The sequence below is a fragment of the Denticeps clupeoides genome, chromosome 1 (genome assembly GCF_900700375.1).
Source record: "Denticeps clupeoides chromosome 1, fDenClu1.1, whole genome shotgun sequence".
In the NCBI taxonomy this organism is placed as follows: domain Eukaryota; kingdom Metazoa; phylum Chordata; class Actinopteri; order Clupeiformes; family Denticipitidae; genus Denticeps; species Denticeps clupeoides.
The window spans coordinates 30,060,344-30,081,716 of NC_041707.1; the positions used below are offsets into that span (position 1 = coordinate 30,060,344).

Below are 21,373 nucleotides of genomic sequence, written 5' to 3' on the forward strand. Positions count from 1 at the left end.
ATGTCTGGTTAAGTTCCAGAAATGAAGTAATTTCTCCAGAGAGAATTTTAGAAAAATGTTCATCAGTCAGCAATATTGAATTAAGATGCCAAGGTCTGAACATGTGGTGAGATGAAGGGATGTGTATCAGCATGGTCTGATAGTCACACACATTTTTTAACTTTGAACTCCATTTGTGCCCCCCCCCCCCCCCCCCCTTCCCCACAAAACATTGCCTGTTGCCAGCGTTGCCAATTTAATAATTTGTCGCTATGTTAGGTGTGTTTCTAGACCCATCTAGCAACTCGTTTAATACTCCATGTACAGTGGTCCTCAAAACATCTTGTAGCTGACCTTTTTTTTAAGTCTGTGCTGGGTGAGGTAGAGTTGGCCAGCAAGGATTTTGAGGGAGAGCGGGTAGAACCACATACATGACAAATTGGTTTGCCTGATCAAGTCTATGAGATGCAGTGTACTGAATCCACTGATAAATGATGATGTACTCAAAGGCCAACAGATGGATAACTTGGTTACCTGTCAAGTTAAAAGCAGCTGAGCTCCATCTTGCACCTGAAGATGAAAGCAATGTCAGAAAGTGGTGTGTAGCCAGCACAGCCTGTGTGTATGTGGAGGGGCATCATTTTCTGACATTGCCATTGACAGTTTTTTTTCTATTGTTCATTTTTGGTCCATTTAGATTGTTAATGTAGATTTTATACAAAAATAATGTAATGGTTAAAAATGTTCTCTTGTTTACTGTACACTTAAGCAAAAAAAAATGTAGTGTCTCTTTTGGGTCCCAAGCCTGGATAAAGGAGGAGGGTTAGAACTGTGATATAAAAAAAAAAACAAAAATCAACAGAAGGAAGTTCCTTTGTAGTTCTAAATGTATCTAGGGTGTTTTTAAACACTTTTTCTCTCTCCCAGTGTTTATTACAATGACATGCACATTATGCAAATGATGCAATGCCATCAATTAGCGTCTTTTGGGGCAGTCAATAGCTACTTTCCTCCAGTGCATTTGTAATTATGCAAATTTTTGTGGGGATACAATAAATTGTACACTTCAAAATTAATAGAATTAATTAGAAGCTTTTTTTTAAGGTGTAACATGCAAGAAATATAGATTTAAAACAAAATTTGTGCACAGCTTGCCAACGCACAATCTACTCCATTACCGGCTCACTAGAGCACACCATTAATTATTCTGTCCTTTCTCCAGCACAAAATGAAATTACTACTATCCAAACTTCATGAAACATGAGGGTGACTTTCAACTCTACAGTCTCTACAGTCATGGCCAAATGTTTTGAGAATACTGGCACAAATACTGGTTGTCACAAATTCTGCTGCTGCTGCTTTTATTGCGTTTGATCTTTGTGCTTATGAAATGTATGGGTATTTTTTTGCATTAAATAGATTAGATTAGATTAAATGATAAAATAACTTTGTCTCTTCACAAATACAGCGAGATAATGTTTAAAGCAGACCAGCCAATGCACATTAAGGTAAATAAATTTGCAAGGTAAATAAAAGTAATATAAAATATATATTATATCTAATATAAAAAGTAAATGAAGATATAAGTCTAGCATATTTACAATTCAAAGTTAGCTGTGAGTGAAAGTGTGGGAAAGATGTTGATACACGGTGATACCAGGGAAATATACAGTAGAGTACAGATTGAATGTCTGCATTCAGAGCTGGAAACTGTTAAAGGGAACTGAAAGGAGAATCAGGAAGAGCTGTTTTTAATTTGAATGCTACTGTTTGCAAAGTGGCACAGCTTTATCAAACAAGAACAGTCAGATCGACTCACACAACGACTTCACTGCATTATGTAAGTGGCTGTTTGTATGCACATGTAAGGTATATTTGTCATTATAAATATATAATATTTGATTGAAATGGCAGCTGGTCTTTTCTGAATGTTCTGAAGATCCGCTATCAGTCAGCGACTGATCACTCGGTCAACAATGTCTGGAGCTGCTTCAACACCAACTCTTGGACTGTTCTCACCTTATAGAAGCTTGAATGACCGTTATGTCTCCAACAGAAGGGTACAGTACTGACTTGCCTAACTCAGTCATTGTAAGTCATTTTGTAAGACATTTTGATATACGGTCATTTTTCCTATGTTCTCCTGCCATGGGGGATTAGTGTTCTGGCAGACCCTTCACTATTCTGCAGTTGCTGGGCTGTTGTATGAGCCTGGGTCTTGTCCTGTGGCTCTCGGTAATGAAGAAGCTGGATGAAGAAGGGCCTACGCACATTACTGAAACTGTAGATATTACCGATGGGCCTCGCTGGGTGTCTGAGGAGCAGCAAAGCAGGTGTGGAAACTGTCAGACTCGCTGTCCACCATGACCCAGAGTCATCATCCATGATGTAGGAAGTCATTTGTGATTGTTGGCCTTATAGGATTGAAATTGTTGAAAGCATCCCCCTTTACATGGAGTATGGACCAAATGCAACATTTGGAACCCCACTGCACAAGGCTTGGAAAAAACTCCTCTCTATGGCGACGAACCAAATTGAAGTGGCCTCCTTCTACTGGTCGCTCACTGGTGAGGATATCGGTGTCATCTCCTCTACTGATCGTAATGTGAGTTTTTAACTGCACAATGCATGCACTAAATACCTTTTGGCAGAACTTGTAATAATCAGCTGCTCTCTTTCTTGGACAGGGGAGAGAAATCTTAGAACAACTTGAAGAGTTGCCCTCAAGAAATGTCACAGTCGTTGTTGTGGCTAGTGCTGACTCTGTGGCAAGAAACTCCACTGACCTGACGGTTCTGAAACAAAAAGGTGCTGCACCACTTCCCAGTTTATGAGTTTATTTCTCTCTGGGGTCCACTGAGATGAAGTGAGGTTTCTTTTTTTCTATGTAGGGGCCTATGTTCGAGAAGTTAATTTTAAGCGATTGACGGGAGGAATTCTTCACAGCAAATTCTGGATTATCGATCGAAAGCATATTTACATTGGAAGTGCCAATATGGACTGGAGGTCCCTTACGCAGGTAGGAAGCACAATTGTTTTGTTTCTTGGAAGGATCCAATTCTGAAACTAAGCCCAGCATGCCCATAAAGGGACACATTGCTCTGTTACTCCTACTAGGTTAAAGAGCTTGGGGTGATTATCTACAACAGCTTCAGACTGGCAGAGGACCTTTCCAAGATCTTTGCGTCTTACTGGATGATGGGCAAGATGAACTCTTCAATCCCGCAGCCCTGGCCTGCATACCTGGACACTTTAATTAACCAAGAGTTCCCTTTGCATATGAACCTCAACAGCGTCCCCAGCAGCATCTACATCTCAGTGAGTGCGGCATCACATCTCCACACCCCTGTGCTTTTTTTTACTTTTCTTTTAATTTGCTAGCTTTGTAAAATTGTTACAACTCCACAATTAATAAATGTGATTTAAACTTTGGATTAATTTTAAATCAAACGACACTTGATTACGGGGGTAAAACATGTTTGTTTTTTTCAGTGCTTTATATGCCCATTTATTGAGTCGGTAAATATTTTCTGATGTCTTCACAGCAACATTATAGGTCAGCGAATATTCTTTTTCCTGTCTGTGCCTGTAGGCCTCTCCTCCAGTTTTTTGTACGGAATCTCGCACCAGAGACCTGGATGCAGTGCTGTCGGCCATTCAAGAGGCTGATCGCTTCATCAGCATAGCCGTGATGGACTACTTCCCCTCCAGCCAGTTCTCAAATCCTGCCAGGTGAACTCTTCATGGCCTGTCAGAGATAAACACACTTAAGATTCCATCGCGTTGAAATCAGTAATATTTGTAAAATCTTGTCTGATTGTTGTAAATGTTTATTCTTGAATAAAACTTGTCATTAAGGTACTGGCCAGACATTGATGACGCACTGAAAGAATCAGCTATCGAGCGGAACATCATGGTGCGTCTGTTGGTCAGCTGTGGCCGAGACACACATCCCGCCATGCTCCCTTTCCTCGAGTCGCTGGTTGCCATTCACTACCCGCCTAGCAACATCAGCATGGAAGTTGTAAGCAGGAGATGGGATTTGTCTTCAAATTAGTGTGTTTTTCCATGAGATATAAAATCGGGTGTTAACCGTTTTGATTGCTCCTCTCTCCCCTTCAGAAAGTCTTTATTGTTCCTGTTGGGAACCAGACTGACATACCCTACAGTAGAGTCAATCACAATAAATACATGGTGACAGATAAAGTGGCGTATATTGGTATGTGGTGACTGTACCAGATCTAATTATGTATATTTCAAGTGACATTAAGAGAACTTATTTGTGCCTATATCTGTCTCAGGAAACTCAAACTGGTCAGAGGAATACTTCACCAGCACAGCAGGAGTGGGGCTGATGATTTCCCGTGATGTTCTGCACTATGGTTCTTCAGGACCTACATTTCAGCAGCAGCTGAAGTACGTGTTCGACAGGGATTGGAACTCGCCCTTTACTGTGGGTCTCTCAGAACTGGCCAACCACCCTGACTGTTCCATGTCGAGAAAAGGCTGATTTCTTTTTTTCTTTTTCTGTCTGCTGTGATTGATGTATGTGATTTGCCCTGATCCACTGATTGAGTAAATGAGTAATCTTTTGATTCATTATTTTGCAATGTTAGAATTTGTATCAACTTCAGTTTTCAACTTTCAGACCTGTCTGGTTGTGATGCAAACGATTAGAAACGGTTGTCTACAACAGCGTGGGCTGAAAAACATGTAAAACAGAAAAGCATTCGGACCTGAGTGTCAGTAGAAGAGTATTTACGTTTTAATAAATGTTGGGGACAAAAAATCTCACACAACTAAAAGGCATGTGATGGCTTTCTTTCTTTTTACTCCACACCACGTGATGGCAGCAATGCGCAAATGCGCTACTGCCCAAAACGGCCTGCCGTAATAGAAGAAGCGAGCCGATGTGTAAAGGGGCGGGGCTTCACGCGGAAGTAGATCAGTAGGTACGTGTGCTTAATTCGGAGCGCTGCTGGCACCGGACCGTCCGGGTTTTTGTATTCCGAACTCGGCGCAATGGTACTGCTGGAGAACGACTCGGTAATCCGTGCGCCCTTCCTTTCACGAAAATGCATTTAAAAAAAGCTAGTTATGCTCCTACTGCTCTCGTCGTGCGCGTTAAAAGCAGCGCGCTAGCAGGCTAGCCGCTAGGAACGCCGCTTTTAATGTGAACGGGAGAGCAACACTAGCGTAAAGCGAGTTCTGTTGTTGTCGTCGCTGAGTGTTGTCGATTCCTGCACAGTTTCTCACCGAGCTGACGCGGCTGTTTCAGAAGTGCAGGACCAGCGGCAGCGTGGTCATCACGCTGAAGAAATGTAGGCATTATAACAGCGCGCACACGCACCCCGCTTTCCTGGCCTTATCTCCGCTGACGCCGTTTCCATGCTTTACTGTAGATGATGGAAGGACGAAGCCAGTTCCGCGGAAGGGCCACTCGGAGACGTTCGAACCGGCGGACAACAAATGCCTCCTGAGAGCCACCGACGGCAAGAAGAAGATCAGCACAGTGGTGAGCTTCTGCACGCCAGCGGCGTTCACGTATGCAGCAGCCACTGTGTGCATCGCAACAATCGTTTCTGTCCTTGTTTCAGGTCAGCACCAAAGAGGTTATAAAGTTTCAGATGGTAAGTTAACACTCAATGCTGCACTCCCATATGGATTTATTTAAATCATTGGATTATAGGTGCTGGTGCCCACAGTTGCTTCAAGCCATCTGAACACAAATCTGATGAAGCTTTCTGTCAGATAGCTTTTTGGGATGATGCAGCAGCCCACTGCGTGCGTGCGTGCGTGTGTGTGTATATATATAATGCCATTAATTCAGCACTTGCTTTATAGCCATAGGGTAGGATAGAGAGTGGTAATGAATCACTTCTCTTGGTGAGTTTGTTGGAATTATGTTGTGGCCTGAACTTGCCCTGCTTCAGTTAATCCACCAGACTGTGACTTGAAGAATATTGATATCTGCCTACAAATGACCGGAAGCTCATGAAAAATTAGCGGGCTTTGTTGCATTATAATAGATGAGGATAATTTGTTAATGTAACAAACAGGTAAAAACAGAAGTCATCTTGGTATCCTCTTTGAGAGGAACTGACTGCCCACCCAGAAACTTTAATTATTATTTCTGCAACCCTGAAGATGATGATTTTGAATGTTTTTAAAGTTTAAAACTGGAGAAGCCAGTGGACATGATTGACAGCTCTAACACACTTTACACATTCTGGTCCCCACGTCACTGCGCCTCACACACCTTTCACAGGGTCAGGGTCTGTTTGAACCAGGTAAGCACAGCGCAAATAGTTCTGAATGTGAATTGCACCGTATTCTCTCTACACAATTCGATTTGTCCTCTATATACAGTCATTATTGCGAAAGGTCCAAATGAGGGAATTTCAATACAGAAGAAGCCCAGCATAAACTGGCGGGTCGAGGGTCCTCCATTACCTCAGCTGGATGGAACTTTATTTATTCTCCCTGATGGATTTAGAACGTAAGCACGTCTGAATGCCTTCAACCAAATATTAGTATTTTTCTTTCCAAATTCCACAGGCCTACTCCAATTTGTTGCGAGCACACATGGACGGACTAAAGAAGAAGGACAAAAAGAGCAAAAGCAAGAAAACCAAAGCCACCCAGTGAAACAGTGACATTAAACACTCTTCACCTCATCTGTGCCATCTTGAAGGGGATCCAATATTTATTTGTTCTGTGCATATGCAGAACTGTGCATTTTTACCTCTTCCCACACAATATACATTAGACCCATCCATCAATCTCAACGAACCACCGATGCCCCACACCGAAGTGGACCGCTGGACCGTCATGGTTTCTATATTGAAATCTGCTCCGCGTTTCATTGGAGGTGACCTGGAGTTTAAGACTGGGGTCTAGTGCCTGAGCATGTTTTTCTGTTAATTATCTTAAAGTTGAGAGAGTTGAGCTTTGTGTTGAATGCGAACGAAATAATATACTGATGTTTTAGTGGAGATATTTTGCCCCAATTTTTTTCCTTTCTGAAAGACCATTTAAATTTAATAGTTTTGCATTGTATACCTTGCACACCTGTGTGTGGGTTTCTTTTCTTTTTTTTTTTTTTTTTTTTTTTTTGTCGTAGGAGTATTAATGTTTAGCCCCGCCCTTCTTTATTCCCATTCATTGCCCATTTCCCCCCCAATCGTAACAGCTGGACTGGATGCAGTTTTGGATCAAATGACGTATAATTAATAATTTCATAGTACTGTGTATATATATATTGACTGAGCAGTCTGACATTACATTTCTTTTAAACTCTACAAAGATGTATGTTTGGTTTGTTTAGAGAGGTGTCATAGTACACAACAACCTATGTCCAGTAAATCTGCAAAAGTGTTTTAACAATAAGAAATAAATACAATATGTACAAAGTTGTTGATCTGACTTGCTTTAGCAGTTTTTTCCCCCCAGTCCTGCAGGGCCACATCACAAACAGAGAATTTGTGTTGTTTTTACAGATTCAGACTCATCTCAGATTCACCTTTTAATAGACTTTTTCATCTGTACGGTTGATTTAAGCCATTTTGTAAAATAGATGTTTGGCCTGAATTCATTTTCTGAGCAATGTTTGAATCGATTGGCTCTTTCTGCACTGCCACTGTTTGCCTAACTGTGGCCCTCCAGGAACAGAACTGGAGTCGTGGTCTCTCCCATTCCCACAAATGTAACTACCCTTTCAGCTAATTAGCCACTAGTTAAGTCCTTCATTAGTTGGCTGAAGGGCTGGCAGGAAAGAATGACTTGGAACGGTGGCTGGCTGGTGAGCCCATCCTCTGGAGAATGTTTTATAAGGCTGTGTTACTCTTCTCTGGCCTTTCTTTGCTGGACACCAATAAGTGATGATGTTTGGTCCTCTCTTCCTCCTGGTACCCCTGCTTCATAATGTTGGTAACATACTGGAACAGGGCCTGAGGAATTAAGATATTACAATTACATGTCTATAATATTGACATCCATCTTAGAAGTTTATGTGCAAAATTTATAATTGCTTCACTCATTCTAAGATTAACCAGTAGCACTCTTACACAAAAAGGTACTTTTCTTCAATTCTACTACTGGAAACTATTGATATTCTTCTCCAAAATGAAATAATATCATCATCAATCATTTAAAATACAAAATGTCATAATGCTAAGCATTTTTTCCAATTAATGTCTCTGATTTACTGGTCCAGCATGATGTGTGTGTGTTACTGCCTCAGATTTAAAATGAAACCTTGAAACCTGACATGATAACAGCATCTAACAAGATTAAAACTCTAATCATTACATTTCTTAGGAATAAATTATTTAGTTTTTATATTTGCCACAACAACATTCTGTGTTTCTTCAGTCAGATTTGGATGTTGGGAGTCTGTCCATTCTGCAGGTGGCAGTATTTGCTATGTTACTCATCTCTTCACGTCTGTGCTGCCACAGAAACGCTCGGTGGAAATAAGCAGCGTTGTGTGATGTACCTTCCACGCCTCTTCCAGTTCAGGCATCCACTTCTCTTTCAGAATGGGCTGGACGGCACAAATAAACTCTGTTCCAACATACTGAGAACACAGCAACAGCATTCAGTGAAACAGATGCACGCATGCACTAGAGCACACAACTGCACCAGTCCTGGTTTACCCCGTAATATTTAGGTGGAGCATTGTAGCGGTAGTGGCTCTTCCCAAGCTCCAAAGCGAGAAGGTCGAGCCGCTCCAGCTGGTCCAGCCTGGCCACTGTCTTCTCTATAAAAGACATCACCCTGTCCGAGAAATAAGCATTCATCACCATGTGTAGAACTAAACATGTTCTTCTGTCACCATGTTGGAATTATACTGGTTCCATTTGTTTTCATAATTTGATGCAAAACAAGGCAACTCTCCAGAAGTTTGTGTATTGAAATCTGAATTTATTATTAATTATTACACTAATTACTTTATTCATCAACAATAATCAACACAAATAAAGTAGTTTTAATGAATATAGCATGTATGAAGGATCACCTTTTAAAATTAATCACAAATTATTTTCTTTTTGCTGATTATTAATATTTTTTGGTTGCAGGTTGGGAACAGCATTGGCTGTACTTCGTGTCATTTCTTCAGCCTGAGTTAAACCCTTTTCTGTATGAAAACTCATGATTGTGATTAATAATAAAAGCCACCTCATTCATCAGTGATGCCAAGCTTGTTAAAGCTGCTTTTTAAGTCACCTATATCTCACCATTATCAATTCTAGGAAGTGTTGTCTGTAAGACGGTAAAGGGAAAGGTGCCAAACTATCCACTCCAGCAACGCTTCCACCTTCCAACATGTGAGCGCCAATGATGTGTGTTCTGCTTGGTAATTACAAAAGCATGTGAGGGGAAATGACACACACTCGCTTCCTTCACCACTAATGGCAGTGTGTGTAGCTAGAGAGCCACTTGTCCTTTTCCATTCGGCGTGGGAGTGATGGAGAGGTGTGGTGGCCTTGCCTGGCCGCTCTCAGTGACGCTGGCGCAGCGGCGTTGATTAAGTAGAGCCCTCCGGCTTTAATTGGAGGTATTGGCCTTTCACGGGGATAAACGCGTAAAGAGACCTGGCGTCCGCCTTGGAGCAATAAAGACGTGCCAGGCCTGCATGACAAAAAAACAGTCCTATATCCCTTTACAAGAAATATTCACATTCATTTTCCTGTTTTACTGGATATTTTTGGGAAGATAAAATATTTGGTAATACAACACACCTATTGTGTCCAGTACAAAAATAGCAAATAAAAAAAAAAAATAATTTTGGACAATAATTTGTCATTTAATTTAAAAAATCAGTGAAAATCAATTTCACTGATTTCCCAAAGGAGCAGAAAAACTATTTTAATGTCAATTGATTTCCCAGTAAGTTTTATAATTCGGCACATAATTTGATTAAAACATAGTAAGCATATCATGCCAAAAGGCATTATGATATTAGAGTTTGACATTAGAATCCTCGGACCTGGCGGCACCCGCCACTGTCAGTGGTTGGATTCTGCTGCCCTGACCAGCTGGAGATGGCGTGATGCGCAACATTTCCTCTCGTCACAAAAAAAGCTCCAAAACACATGATGGCTAATGGAATGGTGTGGGGCCGGTGTTTTATTGCCACTTGTTGTGAAATAATGTATAGAAGGGCCTACGGAACCTTTTTAAAACACAGAGCCATGTGCACCACAGCACCATGAGAGGAAGAGATTGCTCCTTTTGTAGCTGAAAGCCTCTGGCTGCTCTAGCAGTTTGTACCTCCCTGCTAGATTAATTTGATACACACACACACAGTCACAAAAGGAAAATTTTCAGAGAAATTAATTTTTAAGAATTTATTTCCTCCCCAGACCCATTTCCGATGGCAAGTGCCATTTCAAATCCTGATCATCTGTACTCCATCCTGCAGAGCCGGCCCTAACAAAAGTTGCAGCCTTAGGCAAGATTTTAGGTGGCGCCCTCTTGCATTGCCGTAAATTCCACTGCTAGTGTAGATATACTCACAAGAAACGGAACAGCTTTGTCTTAGACATTCTTTTATTTAAACAAAACTAATTGCAAATTTAAAATACAAAAAAGATATATAAAAAAAAGACCATCCCCACAAGTAGAATGTAAAAAATTAGACGGGAATAGGCGTGAAGACAGGTAAGAGTGACATTCCACTAAACCCCACCACCACCCTGCCGCAGGAATCATTTTATTGTTAGTGCTGTTTTTGTTGTTATTAAAGGCTCAAACTTGTGGGAGAAAAGATTTGATACATGGCACAGACAATTTAATACATTTTTTGTTTTGAGAGCGATATGATTATAATGTGAGAATATGTCAGTTATCCTGTGATAACGAACAGAATCTAAACCCTTAGAATGGTGCTGGTGCCAGCCGTGCCAGTGTGGTAAACCGCCGCTGGACTGTTCGCCTCGTTTCTGCGGAGGCAGGTTCAGAAAGTAAAAGCTGCAGATAGACTTTACCAAGTCCTGTTTACTAACCACCAGTGGGCGCTACTTTACGCCATTTCCAGAGGAACTTTGACTTCTCTGCCCGTGTACTATGGGATCCAATAGTGGTGTTTGCAATTTGCATTGGGTATGATGATATCTTAATAAAAATGTGAAAGCTTAAATTATTGATTGTGCATTGTAAGTGCAAGGTTAATGGATAAACTGTTAATAAACCGTTGATGGACAAGCCCATAATAAAATTCTCAGTAATTCTTGGATTGATTATGTTTAAAATCCTATCTTGCTTATTGTTATCAGAAAATATATATAGTGCCTGTCGTAATGTTAGTTATACTCCGTGTTCTGTTGGCGGACTGACCGGAGGCCATGGGCCCGGAGTTCACGGCTGGTCCGCAGCCTCTCCAGGTCCTCCACATCTCGAAACAGGAAGAACACATCCTTGCATTCCGGGTGAGTTTCGAACAACCTGTTGCCAAGACAACAGACACATTTGAGGATTTACCAGGGAAATGTCATAGTAACCCCACCCCCAATCAAAAAAACTGTCCCACCGCAGCAATAAACATCCAGAGATTGCCAGTTTAACGAGGAGCTTCATTTGCACCGCAGATGAAACCATAATCTCTGTCTGCATTAGCCAGGTCGTTGCCAGGACCCACAGCATCCTGTGGAGATACCCCCCTCCTCCTCCTGCTATCCCATCAGCAGCTCGGAGAAATGAACCAGCAGGAATACAAATAACCGTCTCCAGCATGCAGCCCGTCTGTTGCGTTGTTCCGTTGGACAAGTTTTCTTCATGTGAGGGCCATTTGCACCTCACATCGCTCCGTTCTGGCAGGAAGGGCCCACCCTTGTTTACCTCGCGTGCACCCGTCCCTTTCAGAGGGCTGTCATAAACATCTGTCTCCTCACATCGATAAAGAGCGGCCGACCCGGACCAGTGGGGTTTCGTGCCTGTCTGACATGACAGATGGGGGCCTGGTCAGTGTCTGAGTTCAATCAGAAACATTCGGCTGGCAACATTATGATTAATGGGAAGGTAGAAGAATGAAGGGATGATGGAGAGATGTCATTTCTCCAGGGCAGACAGGGACAGTAACCCGAGCATGATTCAATCCACGTTTCAACTCGAGACCTTCTGCCCCTGAAGCCCATATTTCACAATACCTGGAAAAGTCTCCAACAGCATTCATATGAAGGTGCTTCACGGCCCATTACTGCTCCCAAATCAACTTGGTTTGCACTTTATTGTAATATAGATGTGACAGAGGCCAAGGCGAATAAGCGGAACGCGGCTCATGCGCCGTGAAAAGTGTGGAAGTGGAAGGAAGGGGGGTGGTTAGCTGTGACTTCAGCCCCCAGGTGATGGAACATGCACGTGGATCACGAGAGAGATGCGGCCAGCACGCTAAGGTCAATCTCTTCAGCGTCCTGGATGCCCTTCAGGGACAAATTTCCCCAGTCGAGTCCCCACAACAAATACACACCAACCCAAGCAGCATCTGGAACCAGGCATGCGTTCAAACGGTTTGGTGCCAAATATGAGTCCCTCTTAGTGTCCCTCTTCGGTCCCCAATCAAAATGAAAATTAATTAAATAAACAACGTCCCTTGACCAATCAGACAGCAAGAAAAACATCCTCTATACCATGCCTATAATTAGGGAAACATGAGAGCATGTCCGACGGTAATGACGTAATTACGTCTTCAGATTTTCATCTCACGACAGCAGCGCGCAGGCAGCGGCCCCGAACACCCTTCACGTCTCCTTGAAAGAGGAATCTCGGGATCCGAACCTTGGTTCAGTTCTGAAAATGCCAATTATTAGCGCCAATTCCAAATAATGCGTGACGGTCATGTAACTTTATTAACAACAGCAATGCATGCTGGGTACCACACTTTATTGCAATAGAGCCATTTAATGCGACCCAGAACACTTCTAACCATAAAAAAGTGGCAACCGTCGTGGCTTCGCCTCTCACCTGACGAACATGATAATTCCCACTTTTGCTATGTCCTCCTGGATAACTTTCCATGATTCTTTGATCATGCCGACCTGCGCCTCGGTCAGGTGCGTCGCGGCTCCGGCTTCGCTCCTCGGCGCCGAACCCAAGCCCGATATCGCGCAGCCCATTCTCGACCACGGCAGCAGGCTGCTGTTATTCCCAGAGATGACGGCGGCTGCTGCGCGTCTCCGCATCCCGGTGAGGGCTGAGCGTCCGGACACGGTAACGCACGCGCGCGCGGGGGGGGGTGGGGGGAGGAGTCAAGCAAGCGGGGGAGGAGTCACGCCCGCACGGGGGAGGAGTCACGCACTGCGAACAACCTTTACGCGGTTCTGCGCACCGCACGGTGGATCCGGCGGGCGAGTTGTCACTGGCGGGCATGGTCCCTGCTGGCCAAGGCGAAATATCCTGCACTTACAGCGATGACATTTATGAAGTCGCATTAAATGAGAATGTTTGTTAAAAAAATCGATTAAAAATTGCGGGAAACGTTCGGGGCTGAAACCACGTCCTTTCCGAAAATGACGCACAGCTGACTGCACGATTTGCGTCCGATGCCTGCTATACGTGCGCATGCGCACGGCGGCATACAGCGCGGTTTAATTTGTGGCGCTTGAGTGAGTTCTGTCCGTGAAATCATCCATGTAAACTTTTAAATGACAAGTTAAAAACATTATAACACATGTAAAAGCATACATACACCATAAAAATGTCCTTATAGCCACTAAGATGAAAATTATGATACATTGAGGCATTGTAAAATAAATATCCACTCAGGATTTTGGACTGAGAAGCCTTTGAAACAAAACAATATCAGGTTGTGTGTGCATTTTTAAAAAATAATTTAAGTTTTGTTGGTAGCAGCGGGCGACCAACATGTGAGAAAAAATATTTTTTTTGCATACATAAATGGGGCAGGGATTTTAAAACATCACTAGTTACAGGGAGAATCCCCCTGAAGCAACTCAGGGTCAAGAGGGACTACAGTGGTGATGGGGTTTGAACCTGTGACTTTGTGAGTGTGATATGCTACTACAAAAGATGTATATGCGCATCCAGGTCGGGCAGCCACACGTATGAGGTGAAAAATGGATGTAGCATTAGCATTAGACCTGTACAACCACATGTACAAAAAAATCTAAATATTTTTGTCCCCTGGCACCATACTTTTGGTCAGAATTGTTTTCAGTGAAACACCAAGCTGTAGCAGTGTGTCAGTTATGAGGACTGTCAGACCACCACAGTAGTGAAACACTGCAGCACAGCACACACAACGAAACGTGTCTTCTGCATTTAACCAATCACCTTGGTGAGCAGTGGGCAGCCATTAGCATAGCAGTGGCATCTTGGCGGTTCAGGATTCGAACCAGCAACCTTCCGATTATGGGGACGTTTCCTTACCCACTACTGCCCACCAATAACTCAGCATCCTGACTGCTTACAGCACTGCTAACATGTTTTTGAAATTTAAGCTGAAAGAGCTATACGTTCTTGTGTGGACGGGGCCTCAGAAACACCCTTCTTCTGTTCCAGGCTTTTGCAGTTTGAAGGCTCTTTCCCTCACAATGCTCTGTATGTCAGCAAGGTCAACTTGGCTGAAAAGCCAAGTTTTTTTACCAAAGAAACTGAAAGGCCAAACAACTCAGATTGTGACCCTAGAATTGAGGATGAGAACCTTTCTTCTTTGAGCAGGTGACATTTTGCAAAGACTGGGCTAGCGCTTGTGTGCCTCTCTGGTTGCTGCATTTGTGGAGGGCCTGCTGTGGGATGTTGGTACCAGATTTTTTCTGATTTATCAGGATAACATTTGTAGTGGTCCTTGGATTCTTTAAAGTACACAGCTGGACCATGGTCACTGGCACATCAGAACACTTTAATATGGCTTTGCGATGATGCGCATGTAGAAATTCTCAATGTATTTGTAGTCACAATACACAGTATCGTTAGCAATAAGAGTTGTTTATGTTTCTTCGCACAAAATATTAGATTTTTTGATTTAGAATTTTAGCCACATTATATTGAACAATACCACTGACTGGATCAGATCACATTTTATGACAAATTAATGCAGAAATGTTTCACTTTTTTTTTTCTTGGCACTGTACATGGTCATACATATGAAAATATTTTGATGTGGAACCTTGCATTTTATTAATTAGCACAAGGCAATATATGTAATGTTAAAATTAAAATTCAAAAAACTTATTTTGGCCTTTAATAAATAATTAAGACAATGTACAATATACAGGATGAGATGAGAGAAGATGAGAACAGAGTCTGTTTAAGACATACATAGAAATGTGTAAAAAAAAAAAAAAGCTCAACAAAATTCACTCAATTAATACTTTTTGTTGTTTAAAACCAAACACAATGCCAAACACAAGATAAAAACTCTTTGGCCATTATATAGCCCTCTATGGCCATAGCTTTAAAATCATTGATTACTTTCATTTTCTTAAATTACACCTAACAAAGATGACAACGTATCAGCAATGAAATTCCAAGGACATGGGTCAAAAAACAATATATAATAAAAAGGCAGTACACCATAACCAGAAAAGACCGAGCCTTGTTACAGGACTCTGTAAAGACTACTGTTTTTGGTGCTAATGCCATCAGTGATGAGGTACACAGATTAGTCTGCCACAATGCACTACAGTAACAAGAACATGCCTAGCCTGCAGAATTCGGATGGGACTTGAGCTGAAATGATGATTCATGACTACTTGTGTGCATGGAAATGCATGTGAAAAACGACACTGTTGGTTCCACAACAACAAAGCATATTAGCCAAATAACTTTTTTTTTTTTAACCATTTACAGCTTGAGTAATTAGGAAAACACTGTATATGTAACAGGTAACCCAAGATGAATTGTTAAATCTCATAAAAACATTATGTGCGTTTCCAAAAACTCTGCCATCTCATTTCCGACTGATAAGATCAACAACAACATGACATAAATTGGCATCACTATTTACAGTGAAAAATAGTTTAGAAAGTTTCAAAGACATCATACTTATAGCATTAACAGTTAACACGTTACAGCATATAAGCCAATATATAATATATCTGTAAGACATTCTCCAGCGGTTTAGCAAGACTATGTTTAATCTTAAGTTTATATATGTAGTTTCCGTTAAGGTGCTTGTATAGTCACTATGGATTCCTGGACTTTTCCCTAGTAATAACTTCAAGTTTCTACTGGCCAGTCTGAACTAATACATATATACAGACAGGTCTGTTTGAATATTCCCTGCAGATCTGAACATATGTTGGTTCATTTTTATGTGTTTATATGTAGGAGCTCAAGCTCTGAAACTTCTCCCGTAGGTTTTTCACCATGCTATGATGGCTATTCTTCGGATTTCCCTCTAAATCTATGGAATGCTTAGTTGTAGAATTCACGTGGTCACAGGCACCCCAGTCTTCACATTTGCTCTGCTTGCAATTTAGTTCCTCAATAGATCTGCATTTCCTTCCCTCTTGATAATAATCAAGGTCCCTTCTATCAGTAACCTCCATCATTTGACCATCTTTCTCCTCCTGCCAGCTAGTGTTAACTCTCTCCACCACAATGACTCTGTCGTCATTTGGCAAGACTGAATCACCAGAGATATAAAAGTTTTGCTGTCTGGTTGGCGTCAGTTGGCCCACGTCACAATCAAGGGAGTTTGCCCTGTAAAGCTTATCCTCCCAGTCTCTGGGAGCAGGGGTGGAGTCTGTGACAGACATTGTGTAGACAAAGGATGTGCAGCTGACAGAGGGGCTTATGTGTTTCAATCCAGCCTCAAGCATCTTCTCTGGAACAGAGAGGCTCCGGTGAACTGTGAGAGACGGTGAGCCCTCTGGTCTTTGGCGTATGTACTTGGAGCGCAGCTCCTGTACATCTGGCCAGTGGAAGCTCTCAGTGTGTGCAGGGCTCTGTAACAGATGGCTGGGTGACTCCAGCCAAGAGCTCGAAATGGAGCTGGGACTGAGAGAAGGACTTGGGGTCTTCAGCTCATTAAGAACCTCTTCATCATGCAAGCTGACAGATGCAGAAAGACTGGGTTTGTCTAAAATGTGAAGAGAACAATAGAAACTGGTCTCAATTATTTAAAGGATGGAAAAATATTCAAAATGTCAGCAGATAGGGTCACCTACCTTCCTCTCTTTTGTAAAACCTTTGCTCAGAACCAGAGTCCAGGGTGCTGGTGTTGAGGTGGCTCTCAGTCTCAATGGTCCTATGTCGGACTGCAGGTCTGCTGTTCTTTATACGCTGACTGTACTGCCTGGCAAGTTGGAAAACCTTGTTCTTCACCTTTTCCATATCCTGCAGAATGAAGTCCTCCTCTGTCCCCGACCTCAGAGTAATGAGCCGGGCGTCTCTTCGCACAATAATTTTTTTCCTTGGGCGAAGCTTGTCTGGGCTTGAGTCATGCGTGCACTGCTCCATTGCTAAGGAGGAGAGTGTGGGTGAGGCATCAGAGAACTCATTAGTGGACATGTCCGACTCCTCCATAATCAACAGAGGCTCACTGAATTCAGTTTGTCCTTTGCAGGGAATGCCCTTTTGGAGATTGGTGCTCTCATCTGTGTTCTCTACCTCCTCCTGTGTCTCATTCAGCTCTTGCTCCATGTTCTGCCACACACTGATCATGTTAGAGGGCGACTGGAATTCAAATTCGGCATCAGTTCCGTCTTCCTTGTCCCTCAAGCTGGAATCACACAAACTCTTCTCTGTTTTGTTCAAACCAGGGAGATTGAAGACAGCCCATGATGTTGGCCGAGTGCTGGAGACCCCCCTCCGGCACCCAACCCTGAGAGCTTCATCTTTTGAGTTACCATTGAGTTGTCTGCTTAGATCTTTTACCAATCCGGCAGGGATATAGGATAGACTCTCCCTGCGTTTAGCCCTGAAGCTGGCATCCTGGTGTTCAGCATGTTCATAGTACTGTCTGATCTTGTGAATGAGCAGACGGTCTTTCTTAGACAAAGTGGAGTCTCCAGTCTTAAGATGTACAGACTCCATCTGAGACACTGTGGGAGCTGATTGTTCTTCTGGTTGGTTTGGTAGAGTTTCCTGGAAGGGCTCATTCATTTCTTGGACATTCTCCTCCAGGAGCTCTGCACTGATGCACAGGTCTGACTCGCACGTGGTTTCTGGTTGAGGAGGGAACGACAGGTTGCTGGAGAAGTGCTCAACAGTGGCACATGCCTGGTCCAGAGGTGATGGTGGGAGGATACCACAGGGCTCCATCTCAGACATTAGCATGTCTTCCTCCTCACCCTCACCATCATCATCATCTAACTCTTCCTCTATGCCTTCAGACAGTTCCCTCTCAGAGCTATTCCTTTCCTCTTGCTGGGCCTCATTTGGAAGTAAGAATGTAGCATCCATCTGGTCCTCATCTCTGGCATTCATCTGAGGATTTCTAGTTTTGTCATCCAAGTTGTTATCCCCAGGATATTTGAGACAAGTTGCTGCTACTCTCACAGCAGGGATGAATTCCTGTTGATCTTTGGTAGTTCTCAAATAAGAAGTACATCTTTCAGAATCACTCTTCACTGACTTCGGGGGAGTCGGCTAATGAAGAAGGGAAATATCATCACTTCATGTTAACAAGGTGACTACTGTAAACTAAAATAAATCCGTAAAGTCAGAAAAAAAAAAAAAAAATTTCCCATAATCTCAGAGTACACCTATACTAACTACTGAGGTAATCATTTTGCCATATCCAGTAGCTGACCTGCAACCCACTTAGTATTAATAAGTGTTAGCTGAGTAGACAAATAAATGCGCTGAAAGCTGCATGAAATTTTCATTCCTTTTCAGTGCACTTAAACAATTCAGTGAGTAGCATCAGTGCTACCAGTCAAAAATGTGGTGGCAAAAGGACACATGGAAGAGTCTTTCACATTCAACATGCAGTTGTTTTTAAGTCACATTGCCATTGTTGTTACATTAATACAAAAAATCAAAACAAAGGAAGAGCATCCTTTTAGTGAGGAATTATTTGTCTGTGCGTGCATAAAACAGCACATACAGATCAACTCAGGTTAGAACATGAACACATTTTCAGCCCGATTTTTAAAAGTATGGTTCACATCCAAATGCAGTGTCTGCAAAAAGCTCACCAATTCTGAAAGTTCTACAATGCACCTCTTTTATGCACTGATATTGAAATGCCTGTTGGGGATTGGGCAAACACTTGCTGAGTCTGAAAATGGATCCGCTTGGATAATGCATACCTTTTGACTGAGGGAAACATCAATCTCCTCCAGTATTTCATCTTTCCTACTTTCTTCAGGGGGAGATCCATCTACATCCTGTAAATAAAAGCATAAAATAACATTAAGGACTATGTTTACAGGATTGTTAAAATGTATTTGTCTATGGCACTCCTACAATTATTGTTCAGGTGATTTACAAAAAAAAAAAAAAAAACAATGCTATGCATGACCTTTAGAAATCTCTCTGTTATAAAATGGAGGACATTTACTGAATTAAATTTTGCAAAAGGAAGAAGCACTCAGCATTAAAATAAATTTGACAGCCAAATTATTTTTTGAAGCCATACTTCATACCTGATGTTTGACTGATGTGCTTCTTGAAATGCAAATCCATTTTGTGAATTAAACGCTGTTGTTATCCTGTGCGAATGACTTCATAGCGAGTGCAATAATGAGTTTCAGTATTCCTATAGGATTACGTGGGGCTCACACCATATCCAACATAGAACAGTGTGTCTGGAGACCCTAGGGTATTTCCTCTGAGATCAAAGGACACTGAAAAATGCTACAGTCCCAACAGACTGGTATAAAAAATTACACAAAAACACTGGCTAGTGCTATTGGATTAAAGTTATGTATGTAACATATTAGTTATGTAATAATCAGTTAATATTAATTTCCCCCCAATTGTGCTAACTAATGATACATTAGAGCAGACAAATAGGCCTGGCTTTAGCAAAGAATCAAGGACAGCAGATGTCACCATGCTGTGACTCTTGGTTTGTTAAATTGTTCTCCAAAAGCTCCTTAGTCCATGTGATGAAAGGTTGTTCTGTGACATAAGAGAGGCTGTAGTCTAGTTAGTGCTTGATCAGGAATGAAAAGCTGTGATTGGTTGTTAAGTATGCTGGTGAGTAGAAAACAGAGACACCAGAAGGTGACAGTGAGCCTCACCGTTGCAGACCAAGTGAAAAGCAAAGCCCTGGCTCTATAGTGCCAGCAGGAGATGGCAGCCAGCATTGAGCTGGCAAAGTCAGCTACCTGGTCGTCCACCATCAGAATGTCTTCTTCATCTTCGTGCTCCTCTTTTTGCTCCATATGGTCTTCTGTTGGTGCTTTCTCCTGTCTGTGATCCTCATAGCTTAGTGACTGGAGAGATTGGGAGTTTCCCACTCGACCCAACTCTTCTCCATTCTCCTCCAGACCAGGCCTAACATCCTCAGGCTCTGCTAACTTGGAGGCCAGTGTGTCGACACTGATCGCTGGCTGCAGGGAGAGCCTCTCCCTTTGCTCACCCACCAGTAGGGTGCCCTCACTGTCTGCGTGCTGTAGCATAACATTTTTAAAGGGAGATTTTTAAAGTGCGACATCCTGCTGATGTTGCAAAGCATGTTATAAAAGGACTGATGTGTCAGCATGAACACATGGATTTGAAAAAGATATGATGGAGCAGTCAGGGGAACCTGGTACAGATTTAATTTTGTACCATCTATGACCAAATGTTATATGAAATTACATCCCATTTTTTTCCAGATCCCACATGCATTAAATAGCTCTATGATTATGCTTTACTCAAGGAGAGAAAATATTTGCTGAGTCAGTCCTGTGAGAGGAATACTCTAGTAATCTAGTAGCCTATTAAAATACCAAAAAGCAAGAACATAACAAACCATTTGCCAATCATATCGAGTATGGTGAAAATGGCAAACTTACCTTAAGAACTGCTGATTGCCACATGCATATAATAGAAACAGAAAGCAATCATCAGTATGACATTTTGAGAGATGCATAATATTTACACAAAGTATGCATCATCAAACAATCAGAGAGAAAAAGCAATAGCTCTGAAACAGCCCACAGATGAAGGTAAAACCTGAGGTGGCTTTCCTAATCTCCTCAGCTCCTGTCAGCTCTTAACTTTTTTCTTTTGCTATTCTGCAAATGACTGCATAATCTTTTCTGTGAAAGAATAATGACCACTTATGAATAATAAATCCAGCCTTTACAGCAAATAGATAATTTACCCTGATGTGCCAAACCAAACCCTGGATATGAAACTCAAATAAGAAGATATGAAAATGACGACTTCATTTAGCTAGTTACAAAACACAAAGGGGGCGGAGAGAAAAACAAGTAAAAGAGACAGGGAAAGGACCAGATAATACACAACCGCTTAGCTTTTCCTTTCATTA

At 42.1% G+C, this 21,373-nt stretch overlaps 4 protein-coding genes across 10 annotated transcripts in view; 2 read left to right on the forward strand and 2 right to left on the reverse strand.

Moving 5' to 3' along the window:
• The first annotated feature begins 1,726 nt into the window (after window positions 1-1,726).
• Window positions 1,727-4,754, forward strand: pld4 (phospholipase D family member 4). 2 transcript variants are annotated; one of them, XM_028975643.1, is made up of 11 exons: window positions 1,727-1,819; window positions 1,919-2,039; window positions 2,140-2,312; window positions 2,401-2,584; window positions 2,667-2,787; window positions 2,871-2,998; window positions 3,097-3,297; window positions 3,572-3,711; window positions 3,838-4,003; window positions 4,102-4,198; window positions 4,281-4,754. In XM_028975643.1, the coding sequence occupies exons 1-11, from the start codon at window positions 1,740-1,742 to the stop codon at window positions 4,487-4,489; spliced, it is 1,620 nt and encodes a 539-aa protein (XP_028831476.1). In that variant the 5' UTR covers window positions 1,727-1,739; the 3' UTR covers window positions 4,490-4,754. The 2 variants fall into 2 exon arrangements, with proteins under 2 accessions (XP_028831476.1, XP_028831483.1); XM_028975650.1 differs by having other exon boundaries at window positions 1,745-1,819; window positions 1,894-2,039.
• Window positions 4,755-4,887: 133 nt separating this feature from the next.
• Window positions 4,888-7,397, forward strand: srp14 (signal recognition particle 14). The gene is made up of 5 exons (XM_028975679.1): window positions 4,888-5,025; window positions 5,228-5,300; window positions 5,382-5,494; window positions 5,577-5,609; window positions 6,538-7,397. Exons 1-5 carry the CDS (start codon window positions 5,002-5,004, stop codon window positions 6,625-6,627), a joined length of 333 nt encoding a protein of 110 aa, XP_028831512.1. The 5' UTR covers window positions 4,888-5,001; the 3' UTR covers window positions 6,628-7,397.
• Window positions 7,133-13,159, reverse strand: xgb (x globin). The gene is made up of 5 exons (XM_028975664.1): window positions 12,943-13,159; window positions 11,320-11,427; window positions 8,637-8,757; window positions 8,477-8,557; window positions 7,133-7,928 (listed from the first exon to the last, which is right to left on the reverse strand). The coding sequence occupies exons 1-5, from the start codon at window positions 13,092-13,094 to the stop codon at window positions 7,806-7,808; spliced, it is 585 nt and encodes a 194-aa protein (XP_028831497.1). The 5' UTR covers window positions 13,095-13,159; the 3' UTR covers window positions 7,133-7,805.
• Window positions 13,160-15,152: 1,993 nt separating this feature from the next.
• The window catches only part of LOC114799632 (pleckstrin homology domain-containing family G member 3), a 33,299-nt gene continuing 27,078 nt past the window's right edge, over window positions 15,153-21,373 (reverse strand). For 2 of the 6 annotated variants that reach the window (XM_028996424.1, XM_028996446.1), the window contains exons 15-19: window positions 20,895-20,905; window positions 20,136-20,507; window positions 19,200-19,277; window positions 17,112-18,534; window positions 15,153-17,023 (exon numbers count right to left, since the gene is read on the reverse strand). In XM_028996424.1, the coding sequence (XP_028852257.1) occupies window positions 16,260-17,023; window positions 17,112-18,534; window positions 19,200-19,277; window positions 20,136-20,507; window positions 20,895-20,905 (2,648 nt within the window). In that variant the 3' untranslated portion in view covers window positions 15,153-16,259. The remainder of the gene's footprint in view (window positions 17,024-17,111; window positions 18,535-19,199; window positions 19,278-20,135; window positions 20,508-20,894; window positions 20,906-21,373) is intronic. The other 4 variants (XM_028996433.1, XM_028996440.1, XM_028996460.1 and 1 more) reach the window with 4 other exon arrangements.